This window comes from Falco naumanni, chromosome 9 (genome assembly GCF_017639655.2).
Source record: "Falco naumanni isolate bFalNau1 chromosome 9, bFalNau1.pat, whole genome shotgun sequence".
Lineage (NCBI taxonomy): Eukaryota > Metazoa > Chordata > Aves > Falconiformes > Falconidae > Falco > Falco naumanni.
In genome coordinates this window covers 38,589,095-38,603,502 of record NC_054062.1, presented here as the reverse complement: position 1 = coordinate 38,603,502, position 14,408 = coordinate 38,589,095, and the positions used below count along the sequence as shown (strand labels likewise).

Genomic DNA, 14,408 nt, shown 5'->3' with positions numbered 1-14,408 from the left:
AAGCTTTTCTTCCAGCTGCCTTAGAGCTAGATGTTTTTCTTCTGAAGGCCCAGTGATTTGTAACTAGAGCCAATTCTTTCAGGGTCACGGCACAGTCTTATTTGTGTTGTTGGTATCTTCCACTATCTTGTGTCATCTTCTGTATGTTCTCCACTGAGAACAGCTTACATATTTTGGCTGTGTAAACACTACTGTTTCTCGTGGGGAAAGTGCAAGGAGGGGAGATGTAGGTAGATGATTTCTTAGGGTTTCCCGCATTTTGAGAAGAAGCAAGAGATTATTTACTACAGGATTAAATCTTGCTGCCAAATATGCTTGCTCTCTTTGGTCAGTTGAACCCTCAGGGCGAGGAGAGTTACGGATTAGTATAAACCCTATTTCTTTATATGAATAGGGAAGCCGAAGCAGAGGTGCTATTCCGCAGAGATCACAGTGGAAATGCAGCCTAGGGATGATTGAATCTAAGTGTTATGTAACTGAAGTATTTACACAATTAAAATACATGTATTATACGTATATTACTTGTAAATTGAGTTCTGTTTTGTTCTTTTGAGAGTAGTACTGCTGTTTTCAGGGTATGTGGCGCGATACTGAGTATTCACTAAGAAAACTATTCCACTACAACATGCAGTTGAGGTTTTTATGGAATGATTCCAAATTTGTTTCAGGAAGAAAAATAAAATCCTGGCACTGAAAACTGCCTGGCTTAGAATGGTAAAACAGAGCTAGAAGTTGATGCAGCAGTCATCTACGCTCTGCAGAGTTTTACTGTCACAGTTTTCGACATCTTTACCTTCAAGTTTAAAAGCTGTACTAAAAACTCAGTTTCTTGTTTTCTAGAGCTTTGTGACACTCCTGCTACTACAATACATAAATAATAAAATAAATACAATAAATAGTTTTAAAAGTAGGCAATATAGTTCAAACTTTTCTTAAGGGTTCCTATGAAAGCCCCAATTTCTCAAATAAAACCAGAAGTTACTTTTCATTACAAACCTTTTTAGGCAGTTAAAATTCTCAAATTGTTTTACAGGCAAGATAAATTATTTTCACTGGTTAAAAAAAAAAAAAGTGCTACAGCAAAAACTATTTTCCTTTTTTTTTCCTACATAATATGTGGTTTTCAAAATTCTGGAAAAGATGATTATTGCAATCAGCTTGGAATTCATCATAAATTTTACTGCTTGGAGTTGAAAGCCAGCACATACTCTTAAGCATTTTTATACTTCAATAAATGCATTTCATTTAAATGCATCCAGACTTCCTTTTTTTTTTTTTCTTTCCAAACTGCCTGAGACAGCAGATAAACTTTTCTTTGTAGTGACCAAACTGAGTCGTCTTTTTGGTCTAATGTGGTAATTTCTAGCATTGCATTCTCCAAAGAGCTTAAGGATATTAGGTGGCCAAATCTCAGTGGCTGACAGTCAGACTACTTTCCCTTTGAAGATCTCATATGCATCTTTCTCTTAAGTCCCCAGTATGTGTGCATCTCTGAAGTTGTGGGCTTTCATTTTGTTTTGGTTTAGTATGAGAAATGGGGAGGATTTAATTTCTTTAAAGCAGAAGTCTTCAAATTTTATTCAGAGGGTAAAGGACTGATGGGATGCAACACTTGTCTTCAATGACACTCATTCACTCCTCCTGTCTCCCCTCTTGTGGTTCCTTTTAGGTCTTTAACTCAGTCCTGCTCCATTCTTTGTTTTAGCATCTCCCTGCCTCTTTTAGATAATGCCTTCCTGTTTTCTGTGTATTTCATCGCCTGTTGCACAATTAAAAATAATCCTGGCCCAAATCCTTCTATCTCACAGAAGTGAATTCTTTGATAGAGCTTTTTTCACATCTTGGTTGGAAAATTGTGGAAAGTATGTGTATGTTGCCAATAGAATTTCACCCTCCTGGAAATGTCTTATTTCAGCTGTAACTTATTATCCAATAGTTGCTGAAACCAAAAATATAGTATAATGAAGTCTGGCTGACACTTTCAGTTCTTCCATGTGGTATACTAATCTGGAAGTTGTGATGCCCTAGGGATTTGGATGTAGAAGATAAGAATTCAGAAGTGTTAGAGAAGTCTGCCTTAGTTCTGAATTATACTATCATGGAAAACTTACTGGTATCGTAGCTGTTTTCTTAATCCATTCATTTTCTTTTTGGAAGTGGCTTTGCTAATTATTTTGGGATTTTATATTTTTGATATTGCTTACGCTTGTTGCAGATGACTAGAAGGACTAAAACGTACTGCTTTGCTTAATACCCCCCTGACCCCCTTAGGGGGGAGTTGAGGTTTTTGGGTAGCGTCTGCTTTTTGTGTATTGCAATTATTTGTTTCAGCAATCAAAAGAGCACAATTATTTTTTAGTCCTCCTGAGGAAATTGAACAAATACTCTATTATATACAGGAGGAACCAGACTTTGAGAGTTGCCATCTGAAATACACCTCTCCTTATGCTTTCCTACCTCTCTCCTATTTACAGCGAACAAATTATTTTAGTTCTTCTGACTTATGGCTTCTTCTAGCTTACAGCCCAAGTTTAGAGTGAGCACTTGTTTACTTGTTACCATTACATGCATTAAATAATCTCCTCAATACTTACTACCCTCTGTATCTTTACAAAGACTCAATGTCTAAAATAGTTTGACCCAGCAGACAGAGGGTAGTGGTTACTCCTGCCTGCTCGGTTACTGCAAGGCTGCGTATGGAGTACTTGGTCCAGTTAAGTCTCCCTCAGCCTAAGAAAGATCCTGACAAGCAGGAGTGACTCCAGTGGATGATCACCAGTTTGGTCAAGGTCCTGGAGCAGTTGATCTACAAACACAAGCTGAGAGCAGGGTTTGTTCAGCACGGAGGAGGTGAGGTCAAAGAGGAGTCTAGTAGTAGGCTTCAGCTACCCTATGGGTGATTAGAAAGTGTACTGAGTCAAGCTCCTCCTAAAAGTGCATGGGTAATGATGACCAAAGGGTAAGCCAAGGATAACTTGACCAGATAAGAGAAAATAATTTCTCAGTAAAAGTGGCCACAAGAGGCTGTGGCATTGCCTTCTTTTGAGGTAATGAGAGCGTGAAGGGCAAGGGTCTGAGCAACCCTAACTTTGCACTTGGCCTTGTTGCGAGCATGAGTTTGGACTTAAATGACTTCATTTCTTTCTTCCCTTTCTTCCCAATGTCTGCGATTCTAGGACCCCTTCTAATTGACGTTAGTCAAGCTGAGCAAACTGATTGCTATTAATCTCTTTCATAATAAGCTATTGAAATTCTCAAAGGAGTGAGGACCCTTCTGCTTGCCGCTGTACAAAATGTTGGCCATGTGTGAACAGAACTGGACAGTTCCAGGTGAAAATTCATCAGGGCCTTCCATAATCAACATGTATTAAAAACTGCCTTGTCTGATGCAGCCTACCATGATATTTAATAGATGCATCTTCTTGGCATCCTACAACCATCTTGTCGTGCACTAATGTGAGCATATCTTTCTCATCTCTTCAGGTCCTCATAATGATGAGATACTCTCTTCTTACTCATAATCAGATACTCTCATATCTCAAATTTGAGAGGCATGATCTCGTCATACTTATTGATGAGATCTCAATATAAGAGAAGATCTTTGTCTCAGTAGACATGCCCACCATTTTTTAGAACTGAATTTCAATTCATATATATGTATTTGATGTCATTCAGTTCCTTCTGTATTACTACTAAATGTCTTAGTGATGCACTATAACTCTGTGCCAGTATTAAATTTCAGTGTAATATGCCTACGGGTAGTGGATTTTTTTCACTAAAGCAAAAGGTGGCAACAGAATGAGAGTCTATTTGAGCCAAATGACTAGATGGATTTCAAAGTATAAGTGTGTGTGTAGGGTTTTTCCCTGTTGGCTGGTTGGAGATTTACACATAGGTTGCACACTGTGTTGTAACAAATGCTGTCAAATCTCTACTCTGAACTGCTAAACCAGGAAGTAAAATCTTTAGTCTGGATAGGTTTACAATGAAAGATTCCTTTCAGGTAAAGGGGGGGGGGGAACAAAAAACCAAACAAAAACCAACAATCTGTGAAGGCAAAGCAATGTATCTTGACTTATGGAGACTCAAAAGGACTTGATTTCAATTTGACTGGCTTTACTTAGAAGCCATTTTAAGATAACTACAGTAGAATAAAAATATTAAAGCTTTGAAATTCCCTCTGAGATGGACATAGAGCATGCCGTAGCTAGTAGTGGTCATTTGAACTTTGTAGAAACTGCTGAGCACCTTGGTTTGCTCTTTGGATTTCTCTTGAATGATCAGAACTCAGCTCTACCTATCGTCAGACAAAAATTCTTCTCAAGAAAGCAAGAGAAGTAGTTAATGACTTGAGCTATTTATAAGTAATGGTAGTCAACAGAATTAAAAACGGTAAATGTCATCTCTTCCAAAAGAACTTTTGACTTTGTAGGAGAAAAATAAAAACTTAATTTTTCATAAATGCTTTTTTTTAACAGATTATGGAAGAAACAAATACACAGATTGCTTGGCCATCAAAGTTGAAGATTGGAGCAAAATCGAAAAAAGGTATTTTGTTTTGTTACTTTTATGGGGTGGGATTGGAGTAGTAAAACCACAGAATAAGCAATCCTGTGTTTAGAGTCACTATACGAATATTGGACACACCTGAAATATTTTCACTTCAGTCTGCTGTTTTTATAAGAATTTCTTGTTGATGTTCTCTCAGTGATATATAGATACCAGACAGACAAACCCATTTTTAAGTAGCTTGCACTTCTAGAAGTACTGTGTCATCAATACGATTGTGCTTCCTGTCTTAACCGTGTGTGCTTTCTTCTGTATGATTCTGCATCTAATCTGAACAGTTTCTTTCCTTTACAGCAGCCAAAGTCAGTTAGCCTTTCTGGTAACAGTGTGGATTAGTGGGTGTTCTCTGGGGTTTTTTGTTCCTTTGTAGAGCACAAAGATGTGTGTTGGTCAAACCGGGTTAGAAGAATATACTCATTGTGTCTCTGACGGAGGCGGTCTGAGTGCTTTTTTAGTTTCTTTAAGAAACCTAAGTAGAGCTGTTACTTTGGAATGGCCAATATTATGTGTTCTAAATGATGCTTCTTTTGGAAGTACAGCCTATTAATGTGAACCAAGTATACAATGTGAAACATCTCTTGTTGAAGTAAGCCTCCTAGTTCTGTTATGAAAGAATCACAGCTGTGACTGAATCAAAGTAATACTTAAATCCTCTTCTGCAGGAAAACTGAAATTGGGAACGATGATTTAACACCGCATGTATTTCTGTTCAGGCTGATACATACTAAGACCCAAGAAAGTAGAGTTCAAATGATTTACCTGGAAGTTATGTTTAGAATGTATAGGTAGAGATGTGGGCTAGCAACCTTTGTAAATGAAGAAGGTCACATGAGAAGGAAAATAATCTCTTCAGAAGGGTGCAGGTTTAATGATATTTCTATGGTATAAAGTAAGATTCATTCTCTGAGGTACTTTCCCACATGGCATTGAAACACAAATTGATTATCCTTCCCCCATGGAAAAAGAAAAAGAATCACACTTGAGCGGGGAAAAGTGGAGAAGGAATCCAGACTTTAAAAAATGCAGGTGTCGTATGTATGTATATATTCCTGTGTGAGAGTGATAAGGTCTCTGTGCAAACCTGTGCTCTGCCTGTGGCGTTCTACACGCTTTCTGCCTGAGGTGCTATGAAGTGGTACACAGGTACAGCTCCTCAGGAAACTGAGGCAGGTTAGTTTTTGTTTATGTTTTTGTTTTTTTTTTCTTTTGAAGGGACAAAAGTATAAAGCAGTACCTGCATTTGTTTTCTTCCAAATTCAAATAACCCTGGTCCTGAAGATTAAAAACATGGATGAAAGGCTATGAAAAGAAGGGTCAGAGAGGTGCCTGGTTGGGCTTCTGGACTGGTACACAGGTGCAGCTTTATATGTAGATTATTTTAACCTCTTTATTGGTGATCTCAAGGAGAAGATAATATTAGAATGTTGGTGAAGCTCTATCAATATATGGAATTAATTTTAATACCAGGGGAAATACAATGGCTTAAAGTTATGAGCTGATAGTAGAACTAAAAATTGAAGAGAGGGAACACACAATACAGCTGGGCATACTGTGTGCATTTGTAGTGGAAATTATTATCCTGGAAAGTCTCTCTGCCAAAAGAAACTTTAGATAGTGATAGGCTGCAAACTAGGTATTTTAGTGTAGCATATTGCTATTTAAAATGATATTTCAAATGCCTGTGAACTGCAGGGTGGCTCTAGAGTGAAGACTTTTGCTTTCTGGCTAGCTTTGCTCTGGGAGGTTGTATGTATATACACCTAAAAGAGTAAAGTACGATATGTACACAGAGAACCCCTTAACCTGGAGGTTCCTATTTCTTGTGAAACAAAGTGTAGTTTATATGTTCTGTTTACACTGGATATCAATTGTTTGCAGTTTTGTAACTTGCCATTTGCAGCTACAACAGCTGTTTATATAGGGAAAATATTCTGAGTGTTTAACATACTCTAGCTTCATTTAATGACATTTTGTGATTGAGAAGAGAGTCTGCAAGAAATAGCTGTCTGCCTCTCTGGGGACTTGAACTTCATAACGTGCTCTTTCCCTGTCTACTTGGCTGGGAAATGAATGCTTGATAAGCAGGCACTGAGTGAGGGAGAAGCAGTTACGGATGCACAGTCTTGTACCCCAGCCATACACTGTACCCTATCATAATCAAGTGATACCAGATTTTTCATATAATGTTCCAAGATAATCTGCTTGCAGATTCAGTAGCTTCACATTCTGTGGATATATGTTGTGGCCTTTGGTCATTCACAGCTCTCCTCCCAAAATATGAGGAAACACAATCATTAGGAAGACATTTCTAGCTGTGCTGTTATTTCTGTCATGTTGTTCAGTCCATTATGAAACACTAAAGGAGGCTTAATGTAGTGTTCTTCTCGGTGCTGTTGTCAGTTTTTAATTTGAGATCATAGATACTAAATCATTAAGGACAGAGTACATGTTATCTTTCTAATTACAACACAGGTACTGAAATTTGCAGACAAGGTGTGCATAATAAGGTTCAGCAAGGATCTGAAGGTTTAAGTTCTGTACGAGACCCAGAATGTTTTTATGATCTTGTGGGGAAAAAAATTACTGTCATGAAGCTGAAGCACTAACAGTAGATGGCCTGCAAGTTGCTAAATTGTTTCTGTTCTGTGTTATATGGATTACAACTTTTAAATTGATTGTGAAATACTATATATTCAGTGTTGTAGTGGTAATTCAGTAACTCAAACTTGATAAATATTTTCTGAGATTTTTTTTAATTTGAAAAGACTAATGTCTGGATTTAGCATATGCAGAATTTTAAAAAGTTGCTAATTAAAATTTATTGTTTAATTAGAATTAAATAATAAGTTATCAACTCTAACAGATTTATAAAGACGAAAACAGGAATTTCCTGGCTTTAATGAACACCAGCTGCTGCAGTCTTGCTCTAGTAATGAGGGGTGATGAGGGTTAAAGTATTTTGAAATTCATGTTTAGAAAACACGCAAGCAGATATAAATCTTCCAGTAGTATCTTTAAGCAAGCCATTTGTTCAGGTTGACAGGGAGATCCCATAACATTAAGGCTTCAGAGAAGGAAGTGAAACAATTTAAAATGGTTCTGTAATGACAGATTCCTGTCTAGCAGTAATGAAACAATTGGCATTGGCACCGCCTGCCCCGCTTTGCATGTGTGCTGTAGAGTTCAGGGCATATCAAAATCTCATGTCTGGAGGTTTCAGATCATCTGTAGTCCAACAAATTAAAGATCAAACTGAGAGACACTAACTTCTCTATCCATTCCTCTCTTGCTCTCAACATACTTTTCTACTCTGTTATGGTTACTGCTCCTTAGGAATGCTATTAATTAACTTCTAAAGATTTATTCAATGGTATACAAGTTTACAGTAGATTGCCAAATCCTAAATGGTCAGATGCTATAGTTACACAAACATTTTCAAAGCAGGCATAAGCTAACATTATTTCCCTTTCCTTTCCCAAAATACTGACCTGTCCTGCTCTCTTGTTCTTGTCCAGCCCTTTCTGCTGTGCTGGTGCTGGTGCTTATAATGTCACATAGCTGACCAGGCTGGCTTAGAACAAACCATGGATAATTTCTACCACTGGAGGGCTGGTGGGGTGTTGTGCATTTGCTAGCTGTTTGAACCCTAGCTGCTTTAACCCAAACTGTGTCCTCAGTCTTCTACATTGTATGGCTGTATGAGTCTGTAATGCTTAATGCACTGGGAGCAGATGAACATTGTGTTGTTCAGCATGGTGTTTGTTGATGGCAATTTAAGGTCCTCTTTAGGAACTTTAAAAAATGAGTATATGTGAGTTTAGGTTTCATCTGTATTATTTACTCTTTATTTTCTCCTTTTAGATTTCCCACCCCCCTCTATACAGGTGCGTGCTGTTCTATTTCAATAGCTGTAAAGTAGTTACAGGGATGTGAATGTGCTCAGAATGCAGACAGCCTTGAAATAGCATTTGGATAACAACCAATATAAGAATAATTTCAGCTCCTGGAAACTTAGTGGCTCTAGGCAGGAATTTGTTCATCGAGTTGGAGCAGGGGAAATTTTGGGAAATTAAAAAAAGTGGTAAGGAGAAATGCAAAGTAAATGGAGCTTACAGAGCATGGGTAGCTCCGATGTCTCTTTCACCATTCACTTCTAAAAAGGGCAGCTTTTACTGAACTTCTGTCACTCTTTTTTTTCTTCCTGTTCTTCCCATAATTTTATTCCTCTTCTGCTTTTTCCAGATTAGTCTCCAGCTCTTTATCTGCATCATCTGTTGAAGTTACCCACTCCTTTCTTTCTTTCTTCCTTTCTTTCTTTTGCTGCTCTTATTTTATGTCACCTGTTCTTTCATTTGTTGTTTCTGTTTTTACGGTTTGTTTGTTTGCTTTGTGTTTGTTTTTCTAGGTTTTCCCTTCCTAATGTTACTGATGCATTTTAAATTGGTTTAAGAAAAAGACAATCCAGTCCATGTTCTGTTGGTGCATTTTTTCCTCACCTTGTTTTACTTAGTCTTTCATCTACTCTCTTCAGAAGTAAAGCTTAATTAACTTTTTAAAACTTAAACTAGTTTTTGTTATCAAAACCATTACTACATGCTACTTCTCATTAGCATATCTCAAAGGCACTTATATGGTGCATCAAATTCATATCTAAGGAGAATGGCAGGAGGGGAGGAAACACAGCGGCACTGAAGACATGAGAAGGAAGGCAGCAATAAGTAGTTGTGGGCACTGCTAGAATCCATTGCGTGGCTGTTTGGTTTCATACTTTTCTGTAAACTTTGCCTTTTGCAAGCAGAGTCCAGTACTTCCTTCTTTGCATCTTAAACTGCTGAGACAATACGCAAAATAAAGTTATCAACTGTAATACTGTATTTGAGGCAAATAACTACTGAGAGACTAAAACTAAACTAGTAAAATAGTTCTCCCATTTATTTGAACGTTGTGTAGCCACAAGGGAAAAGCTTTGCACATTCCAGGAGGCATTATGATAAAAGCTAGAGGCTTACTACTTTTGTTAAAGCAGAAATGTCACTACGTGGTGAACTTAAGGCCAAAGTTGCATGCAAGTTACTGCCTTAGATATCAAGAGTAAGCTAAAATGTAATCTCTGTTTGTTGCTTCAGACCTTTAAGCCAACTTTCAACTGTTTCCCAATATTGTAATAAAAGCTGAAGTTTACATTAAGAGAGGAAGAAGGGAGGGAGAGAAGATGTGGTGTCAGACTGCAGCCTTACGAATGTGTGCAAATACAATGCTGGGTTATTTAGACTTCTGGCATGGGTTTTCTGATAAATCTCAAATCTGTTTTTATGATTTTCAGATTTTTTTTTTCTCTTTACAAATACTGAATTTTCTCAATGTAGTTTGTCAGCAAAAATCTTTAAAAAGTGGAAACTGCTTTGGATGCTAAATCTCTTATAGTAAAATATCATACATGGAGAAGTGGTTAACAAAGAGCAGTTCAGCATTGTACTTGCCAGTTTTTAGTGTCCCATGTGCAGACACTTCATAATTTACACACGTGTTCCATGGAGAGATTACATCATTTCTTAAAATATAAATGCTTTCCTGACTGTTATGCAATATTGATTTCAATATTGGAACGGAGCTGAATCCCACATTTGTACAAAGCAGAGACTGCCTTTCTCACGTAGAAACTTCAGTGAAACACATGGCAAAGAAAACCTCTGTGGCTTACACCTCAAATTGTTTGTTCCAATGTACTAATGGATGCAAGTAAGGCATTGTCAGTGGTTGTGTTCAAACCCAACATTTAATGATGAAATGTCAGTGAAAATGTAAGAGTTAATAACTCCTACAGAATAATGCTACATGGGATTATGTGAGCTTTAAACAGCAACATAACCTCTTCTAGTTTGTCTGGAGGTTACTGGATTCTCTCTTCCCTGTCAAAATACAAACAAATAAAAAACCCCAACAATCACCAAAAAAAAAAAAAAACAAACAACCAACAAAAAAGGAAACCCACCCAAAAAAACAAACCTAAAACCACAACCCCAAAAAACAAAATACCCCTAGGCAAAGCAATGAACCTAATGAGGCTGTAGTTGAGAAACTTTGAGTGCAGTGCTAAGTGTCTGTCTGAATCACTTCAGGCAACTGTCTCATTGCATTGATAATATTTTGTAATAAATGCAAAGTTTAGAGAAATGAGTAGATTTCTCTGCTTTCAGTTATCATTGGAATGCTAAAAAGATTTCAGTATATGCTACTAAACTTATTTTTTTTCTAAATACCAGGTGGCTTGGTGTACTTCAGAGGCTGGCATGTTTGCAAAGCTTAGTTATACAATCTGAAATTTTCCCCAAGGCCAAGTCTGAGTTTAAACAAGCATAAAAGTAACTAAAAATTACCTAATAGTTTAGGCTGTTTTCTACTTTGTCTTTTAACTTTGGAAGTTGAAAACCATAGGTGGCAGTTTGGCATCTACAAGACTGAAGGCATCTACGAGATTGAAAACTTAAGTACATAATGTTACGCTGTATACATGTGTGTGTGTATGTACATAGAACAGTGACTGTTAGGATTGCTTTGTTTTTTAAGTCTTCCGTGTTTTCCTTTTCTCAGGCTTTACACGTACATGTTATCCCTATTTATTATAGTTGCAGCCATGACACATCTTTTAATTCTGTGTCTTCCTTCAATGACTTAATTATTCTGGGCTGGAGAGAGATTAGTTCCTTTTTTTTTTTTCCCATTGCCACAATGTATATATATTATGCCTGCTTTATTAAATTTTGTTAAAAAGTAGTTTGGAACTAGCTGTATTGTGGAAAAACTGCAGTTATCAACACAGTGTCTACTAATTACCCCTGTTGTGCTTGGAGCTTGAACTTCTCATTTTGATTGTGGGCGAGGAGGTAGTGTTTCTTGTTTGTTTAGCTTTTTTGGCTTAAAACAAAAAAAAAAGTGCCCCAATAAATCAAAAACCTACTGTTAAGAAAGCAACCAAACCTTCACAACCTCCCCAAAACCCAATAAGAGGCTGTAAAACCTCAGTGATTTGAAAAAGCAAGAGCTCTTTTGTAATAAAATCTGTCCCGGTGTATTGCTTACAATAATGGTTACACTCTGTACAGTATCAGAAGACCATTTCTAAAGGTGTTCCTGTAAGTAAATTGTTGAAGAGGAATTGCTCTATTTTTTTTTTTAAGATTTGTCTACATACATAAAACTTTCAAAAAATGACTAGATAAAAATATCTAACCTATTTAGGGACGCTGTTAAAAGTTGAGTCAATTGTGTCAGGCTAGCCTGGTTGTGGATGAACCTCTTTGCTGTTTGTATTATGTAGTAAGGGAGGATGATATCAGCTTTTTTATATTTGAATTACTAAATTCTTCATGGAGACAGTCAGTATAGTCTGGAAAGTTAAGATAAAGGTATATGTGAAGGTGTTTGTATGTTTATGTATTTAATGGAGAAAATTAACAAGACTTTTCTGTGAACATGGACACTAAAGTTAAGAATATTCTCAGACTTCTTTATATAGATTTAAACAGTTCATGGCTGCAACCTGAACATAAAAATGTTTCAAATCAATTGGCATTTATTATTTGCTTGGCAATTTGAGATTTAAATCTTAGGGCAGGAGGAAGGGGAATTGATATCTGCATACAAGCTTGAGCTACTGCATCAGCACATAGCTTTTTGGGGGTGGTTTGTTGTTTGTTTGGGTTTTTTTAAAGGTTGTACGTTTCAGAGATGGTTTCAATTATATGAAAACACTTAATTGCAACAGCTAGATTTCTTAATTATGCCTTATTTGATCTTAATTCTTTGAATATAAAAGTGAACCTTGCTACTTTTTTTAAAGAATATGCCCATGTAAATTGTGTTAAGTCTTTGTTTGCTAAGTTCTAAAAGTCATCCTATAATTTCATTCACTTCTAAAATGACAATCTCTTCGTTTGTAGCCACGTATAATCTCCAAAACTGCTTAAAAATGGTGAGGGGAATAATAGCGAACAGAGCTTAATGTGCCAGACTTGCTTGTATGCTTGCCAGTACATAGCTGTGTAGCTAATTTATCAGTCTTTAAGCCTAAGAAAAATACTCTTTACTGTAAATTGCTGTAAAAGGGATTCACAGTTTGTTTCTGTAAATGCAGTGATGTATTGAGTCTTATTTTGCGTGTCAGTCTTAAATGCTAAGCCAGCCCCACCTGAGAAGGTCACATAGCATCACAGGAGTACCAAATGCTTCAGACTTCTAAATGGAACGAGTACTGTAACAGTAACTTTCTGTAGTTTGGGTCAACTTTTGGTTTTGTCCTTCTTTCATCTCTGTGGTCTGTTCCTAGTTACAGTAATTTTAGCTTCTGCTGTTTTCATGAAAAAAAAAAAACAACCAACAACCCAAACCCAAAGCAAATTGCGTGGAAGAGAGTGAACATGGGATATAGTCAACTTATTTTTCTACCTTAAGTTCCATGCTATGAGTAGCCACTTAATTGGCTTAGAGCCTTAAGCCTCAATTAAAAAAAAACACACACCAACAACAAACCCCACAAAAAAAAAAAAAAAAAAACAAACCAACAACAACAAAACAAATATACAAAACAACAACAAACAGGCAGGGGGCGGAATTAATCAGGCCCTTGAAGACCTGCAGTGGTATATGAAGCTTTTTGACAAACTTTAGCTTCTAATCCACTAAAATGCTCTTGAAAATTGTGCTAACTGGCCTGCAAGACTGTACCCTAACTCTTGCTAGGAGGCAAAAACGTATGGAGTGATGTCCAGTTCTGAGCAACCACAGCCGGTTCTATCATCTTTAACTAGGGATGTAAAGTGACACAGAAAAGAGAGCACGTATGTTTCTTAAGTGCTTAGATGCTGAAGTAAAAAAAGTAACTTTTGTACTGGTTCATGATCAAGTTTTAATCTTCATTGTGTCTGCATTCTTTCTGTGCAGAAGAATGGAAATACAGGTTCAGATTGCCTGATGTTATTCTGTTTCTTATAAAGCAAATAACATACTGTGTAATAGCAGGAACTCTGCCAGCAGCTCTGTCACTGCTGCCGATCTGAGGATTGGTTTAGGCATTTACAGTGCTGTTGGATGCCTTCCTTTGTGTGAATTGCCACCTTTACAGGGCAAAGGAAATTGTCCCCTGTCAATAACAGATCCAGTCAGGTGAGTGGAGGTGACAAATTGATGACTGTGCTGTAGGCACCTGTTCCCTCAGGAGAGGAGCTCTCCAACTGGTTATATGTAGGTCAACAAAAAGGGGCTATAAGATGAGCTGTTGAAGTTACTCCACATGTCTCCTCCCATCCATAAATGGAAACGGGATCCCAGTGCATCCGTTTGAGACAATTTCATATAACAGCATGGCACAGTACTGTTTGATCACCGTACCCTGAGGACAGCCTTGTTCTGCATGTCGCAAATAACGATAAAGGTGTGCTCGCTTCTGCTCTTTCCAAGTACTTCTAACAGGAAGACTAGTAACTGCTTTTGCCAGCAATGAAATCAGGGGAGACAGAACGGTTTTCACAACTACCAAAAGTGCAGTTGTAGTCTTATCTTTATCCTCATTGCATGCTTAAGGTCTGTCCCGCTGCATCCATAGCTACCTGCTAGGTAGCTCAGCCCTCCAGCCTGGCATGCCCTGGTGTCAAACCCACTGATGGAGAGGGCATTCAGGGCTGCTGGTTTATTGAGGCCTGTGTTCTTTTGTCAGCAGGATTTTTCTTAAAGCTATTTAGTTTTGGTTCCCAAAGTACAAAGTTGTAGGTTTGACTTTACCAGTTCAGTAAAGGTCATCTTAAAAGCCATGGCATTTCAATACCTTTTCCTTGTTGGTGCCC

The 14,408-nt window shown here is 37.4% G+C and overlaps 1 protein-coding gene across 1 annotated transcript in view; it reads left to right on the top strand.

Moving 5' to 3' along the window:
* The window catches only part of BICC1 (BicC family RNA binding protein 1), a 110,195-nt gene that overhangs the window by 49,470 nt on the left and 46,317 nt on the right, over positions 1–14,408 (top strand). Inside the window, exon 3 of the mRNA XM_040607130.1 lies at positions 4,479–4,548. Coding sequence (XP_040463064.1) covers positions 4,479–4,548 — 70 coding nt within the window. The remainder of the gene's footprint in view (positions 1–4,478; positions 4,549–14,408) is intronic.